The sequence below is a fragment of the Cimex lectularius genome, unplaced genomic scaffold, assembly GCF_000648675.2.
Source record: "Cimex lectularius strain Harlan isolate CLEC.00 unplaced genomic scaffold, Clec_2.1 scaffold44, whole genome shotgun sequence".
Classification (NCBI taxonomy): Eukaryota; Metazoa; Arthropoda; class Insecta; order Hemiptera; family Cimicidae; genus Cimex; species Cimex lectularius.
In genome coordinates, this window is record NW_019392639.1 from 592,977 (window position 1) to 598,379 (window position 5,403).

Here is a 5,403-nt window from a genome sequence, read left to right on the forward strand (position 1 = left end):
ACACACTGCTGAAGGGGCAATGGTAACGCTCCATGACCTCTCACCACTTACGCTAATAAATACACGCACTCGAACAAAACATAACCACAATCAACTGTCACTACATAAAGTTTATTTAATAATAATAAAAACTTGATTGGCGTGGTTTTATATCAATTTGGCCTACCTTTCTTGTTTTGGTTTGATCAGATATGCAGATCAAACAGGACTTCGTGCTCCTCTTTTTTATGATAAAATATAAACAATATCACTACTTCAAAATAGTTTTATTTACATATTTATATAGCATAATTCAAACTTAACTTTTATTTAAATTAATTTTTTAAAAGTTTAAATGAATAAATTTAATGCATTGTAAACGTGAGAGATCACAGACATTCTTGTACAGTACACATTCTTCGATAAAAAGTTAAGATCCCATTAAGTTGAACATGTGAAAATTATCGTACTTATCAATTATTAACTTAAAACTAATTTAAAGCGAACAATGATGATTATTTTTAAATAACACTTACTTAATATAATATGGAAGGAGCAAATGGTTGGTATTTGTTTTATTATATCACTTTTTAAAATTTTGTTCAACTATCGAGGTCAACCGACGATTGGACTTATATAAGTGTACATTTCTCTTAAGAAAGGCAAGACTGCTTCGTCGTCGTACATTCCATCTTCAGCCGTACAATTCTTGCAGACGTTCTTTGGCGGGAATTGGTGTTTGTAGTGTGTCGGATCTTCCGTCTCGTCTCCGAAGAGTCTCCTGTTGACGGAGTTATGGGCCTTCCAGAGCCAGAGGACACTGTCTTCCGTGGTGGTGACGTTGCCCGGGAAGGTGACGGCCATTTTCAGGAAGTGCCTCGAACAGAAGGAACAGCCGAAGAAGTGCTTCATGTAACCCGTCATGCCGTCCAAGACGTCCTTCGGTTCGTCGGTCCCCTTGACGTACGCCTGTACTGTCAGAGTGTGGAACATGGTCCAGAGGGAACACGGGTACCCTCTGAAGAAGACGGTGCTCCCTTTGCAGCCGATCCACCTTTCCGTGGAGGGCAGAAAAACCGGTTCGTACTTGTTTAGACAATTTTCCACCAGCTTGTAGAAAAGAGCTCCGGAGAAGGTCACTTGGTCAGCGACTCCAACGTGAACGCACCGTAAAAAGTTTTTACCGTTCGCTCCCGCTGGAAAGTAATCTTTGAGGATTTTAGTGTAGTTCTGGAGAGCGGTGAGCATACATCCGGAAATCTCGTTTCTAGAAGGGATTTCGATGAAAAGCGACTGACTGAGCGCCCCTTCGATGTCAACACGGAACACCGTCGAGTCGAATTTTTTCGGATATAACTTCTCTTTAATCCGCAGCTGAAAGTTCAACGTCGAATCTACATTTTCTTTTGTCAGAAGCGCAAAATCGTAATCGGTATAATTCTTCGGCTGTGGAATGTCGATTCCTTTCTGAGATAACCTGTAACTGACATCGTACAGGATCTCGTCTCTGTTGAACCGAGGTAATGTATCGACGGTACCGTTCTTTTCTATAAAATACGCCGCGGGTACGTTCATAGAAGGTAGCGAGTCCAAAAATCTTTGGTTGCTAGGTTCGACTATTAACACTGTTAGCTCGGATGACCCAATGAGGTCAAGGACCAATTCTGATCCCGTGTAAGAAGACATGGACTCAACGACTGCCAATGCATGGCTTGCGTTAGTTTTCGACCAAATATCCTCCAACAAACCGTTAAACGGAACAAGAACGGGCAAATTATTCCTTTCACGAAGTCTGTCTATGACGAAGTGCTTTATACCCTCCATCGAAGTAAAGTTGTCGATCGGTAAGCCGTAATATTTCTGTTCGAGGTAAGATGGAAAGTACTTGACCGTGGGGAAAAATTTGATTTCGTATTCTCTGCAAAGTTTAGTGTTTTTCGGGTTTGTGCAGTCGACAGCTCCGATCTTCACGACACTTCTCCAATCTGAGGAACCAAACAATTTCAATAATTTGGCAACAAAGTGAAAAGTCTATCTCTAAAGTACTCACTTTGCAGATCTAGGGTGAGTTTTTTCCACGTGGGTGAAAACCTGTGACAGTCACCGCACCAACTGTTATAAAATTCTATTAGCCAGGAAGTCCGGCTTCTGTAGACCTCTTCGTCGAAGTTATCCGAATTCAACGGGATCAATTGGCTGAAATTTTGGTAGAGTCCTTCTCCGCTCGGATCGTGGTAAAATTTGAGGAAATCCGGCAGTTCCGACAAGACGCCAGCGATTGCACAGATCAACACAATCGACGCGAAAGGAGTTAAGTTAAACGGAACCATTGTTTAAACGTTCTTTCACAATCAACGGGGAATCATGAATCCTCGGAAACAATTTTGTGAAATTCATAAAAAAACATTTATAGCTGGGTACAACAACGTGTCCCGGCAACGCCGAATATAAACGAGCTGGTCGTCGACCAGGAGTCTTAAAGGAACCGGTCTTTCAACTAACTAGTCTTGGCCCAACAACCCCCCTTAGCCGTTCTTCCTATCAATCATCCCTACCATCCCTTTCTCTTTCCGTAGTCCTCATTAATGGATAATTAGATATCTGAATGAAAACTATCGTATGAGATAACAATATGTTCGTGTTTATGCCTTAATTAAATGAATCTCTTAGGATTTTATCGGAATGGGATCTGTTTTAGATAAGCTAGATATGTAATAGATCTAAATAATCAGCGTTTGACGTATGACTAAGAATTAAAAAAATGAACTTGACCCGAAATTTAAACTAGAGTGCTGAAAATATAGTTTTCACAGTTTTTACCTGCATATTTTGCAGTGTCTTTTCTCTAATAGATTCAACGTTTTACTTCTGTAACATCTAATATATTATGGTAATGCAGCAATTAAACATAATGCAGGAAAATCAAGAAAAAAATAGTGTCACGAGCGGGACTCGAACCTGAGACTTCCGGCTCGACCCCGAAGGTCCCGCTCGTATCACCAATTTATCGTCCAATTAATTAATAAATTTAAATCATTACTTTTAGTTAACTAGGACCAACTAAAAACATATGGATTATTATAGCAATATTTTAATTTGTCAAATAGATTTCTGGATCCATTTCTGGGAAATCTTTGGATCAAGATGATGCCCAGCAACTATTTCCGGTTTTATGTAACTAAACAATTGGGCAATTCTTCTATATAGCCTTATAGTCGTAGGGCCAATTGCACCGAATTGATTTAAACTCAGTTTAGTAGAAAACCGAGTTCAAATGATGAACCTGGTTCAACTCTGAACGCCCGTCGAGCGTGGGTTAAACCTAGTTTAGTTTAAACGACGTTCTTTTCATAATATAACCTGTACGCTGTTAAAGATTGAACTTTTGACCGACCAAAGTTGAAGGCGATTTCAATCAGTTTTTTTCCCAGGTTTCGATAAAAAATTGTTCAACTTTTGACTTGCAAATTTTCGAATTTTAATTGCACATAGTTCTAACCGTCTTTTGTTTTTCTAATCAGTAACAAGTCCGGTTATTTCTATTTATTTTATGATATAGCTCAATGCTTTTTCTCTCGCATATTTATTTATACTCGTCATTAGGCCGCAAGGTTCAGTAGAACTTGGTTCAAATTGTGAACTAGATTCTAGTGAACCCAGTTTAAAACGTGATTAGTGCAACAAGGCCTTCATTTAACATATTTTACCAATTCTACCAATGCCTTAGAACATTTGCAAATACGCCCTGTTCCTTCTGGTCAGTTTTGCACGTTCGTACAATTTTAAAAATAAATTTGAAAAAAAAAATCGTTAAGTTCTCATTCTAAGTCGGAAAGGGGGTCTTTTATTAGCTAAACGATACCGATTGTTCGGCTAACAAGGTTCAATTCGCGTGTTCGTTTCTATTCTCAAGAATTGTCCTAAATTGATCTCTGCACAAAACACGATCCACAGGGCAAAATCATTATCACTTTATTACCAATTTTCACATTGTGGTTTTAACATTATTGAAAAAAAATGCTGTCCGTTTTTGGTCAATTTTGTTATAACATAGAATTAGACATCTCATCAAGTATTGACGTTTCAATTGATTTCGAATTTGTCAAACGAAATTGACACTAATTAAATGACAAATGGGTAAAGTTCTCCTCAGGAGAGTTTACCCGATTTTATGAGAACAACGCGGAAAAGTTTTGAATGGGTGTCTTTTGTTTTGGGATTGGTTGCCTTCTGAAACGGAAGTTACTGATTCCATTGATCATACCGTGGTTTCAATTGAATTTCACTCTGATTCGGACAAGCATCGCTTAAAATAATTTCAGTTCAATTCATTAATATTTGTGATTAGGCAAACTATGTGAATTTTGGCCAGATAACTGATAAAGCCGTTGTCTATGCTTGGTCGGAACTTGGTTTTTCATTATGCTACCATGCAACCCTTGAAAATTATATTCTAATCTATTTTCATTTTTAATTAAGTGATTAAGGTTAAAATGATGTTATCGTGTAATGTGTCTGATTGATCAATTTTTTTCAGAAGCCAGATCAACCACTTCAGGAACAAGAACAGAAACTCGGTTATGACTATGGCCAATAGACATTTCCTACTGTATTTCATAGTTTTATTTTTGAATTGATGAGATAATAATCCACTTCTTAGAAGGTTAATAACTTTGGGTTCTGTACAGATGTGCGTATCTCACTCAGTTGAGTTGAATTAGACTGAGAATCTTTAACGTCCGGACTCACCCCCTAGGGGGTCTCTCAGATGCCCGATACCATCTTAGGATAGTACCAGAAAAATTTTACATTGGACTTGTCACATTCTCTGGCAAGCCAGGTTCAGAAAAGCTCTAAAAAGGGCACATCCATTCATGCGACTTTAAAAAGACAGTTTTTTTGGGTTTCAGCCACCCCCCTGGAGGTAGAGAAGGCACTCTTCGGCTCCGGTCGGTATCCTCCAGCTAAGATAGAGGTTTTTCAAACCACGACCAACTCGAGTACGGCCTCAATTGGCGTCTAGTTGGTCTAAGAACCCCTGTTTGTACCCGTTGCCTGAGGGGTGCGGGTTCAGTAACCCAGGAAGCCTTTGTCAAAGCATCAAAGCAGGGGGTAAAGAGGGAAAGGGGTTCTGTACTCATATAAAAATCCTCAATGTTCCAAGGATGAATTGAAAAAAAAACATACACCCGGATACTCTTGCAAGAAAAAGATATGGCACATCGTTGACTAGCACACTTCTCCATAATAGGAAGACTCACTACAGGAATCTACAGAACAGAAGATAAGGCGAGAAAGAACAATGGGAGTCTTACATTTGCTTTACCCTCAAAAGTATCTTCTTTGAAGCCTTTGTGAAAACACGGAACTAGTAAGAAACTTTTGCCCAGGTTTATCTATTTTAAAAATAGGTTAACATCTCGA

General features: G+C 38.8%; 1 protein-coding gene across 1 annotated transcript; it reads right to left on the reverse strand.

Moving 5' to 3' along the window:
* Positions 1-502: 502 nt before the first annotated feature.
* LOC106665066 (sulfhydryl oxidase 2-like) lies at positions 503-2,489 on the reverse strand. The gene is made up of 2 exons (XM_014391243.2): positions 2,030-2,489; positions 503-1,964 (listed from the first exon to the last, which is right to left on the reverse strand). The coding sequence occupies exons 1-2, from the start codon at positions 2,307-2,309 to the stop codon at positions 595-597; spliced, it is 1,650 nt and encodes a 549-aa protein (XP_014246729.1). The 5' UTR covers positions 2,310-2,489; the 3' UTR covers positions 503-594.
* Between the last annotated feature and the right edge of the window lie 2,914 nt (positions 2,490-5,403).

Bases quoted from the DNA above. Each gene is read 5' to 3' on its own strand.
- LOC106665066 (XM_014391243.2), bottom strand. From the start codon at position 2,309: ATGGTTCCGTTTAACTTAACTCCTTTCGCGTCGATTGTGTTGATCTGT. The intron at 1,965-2,029 runs GTGAGTACTTTA...TTGGTTCCTCAG, and splicing joins ACTCACCCTAGATCTGCAAA to ATTGGAGAAGTGTCGTGAAG.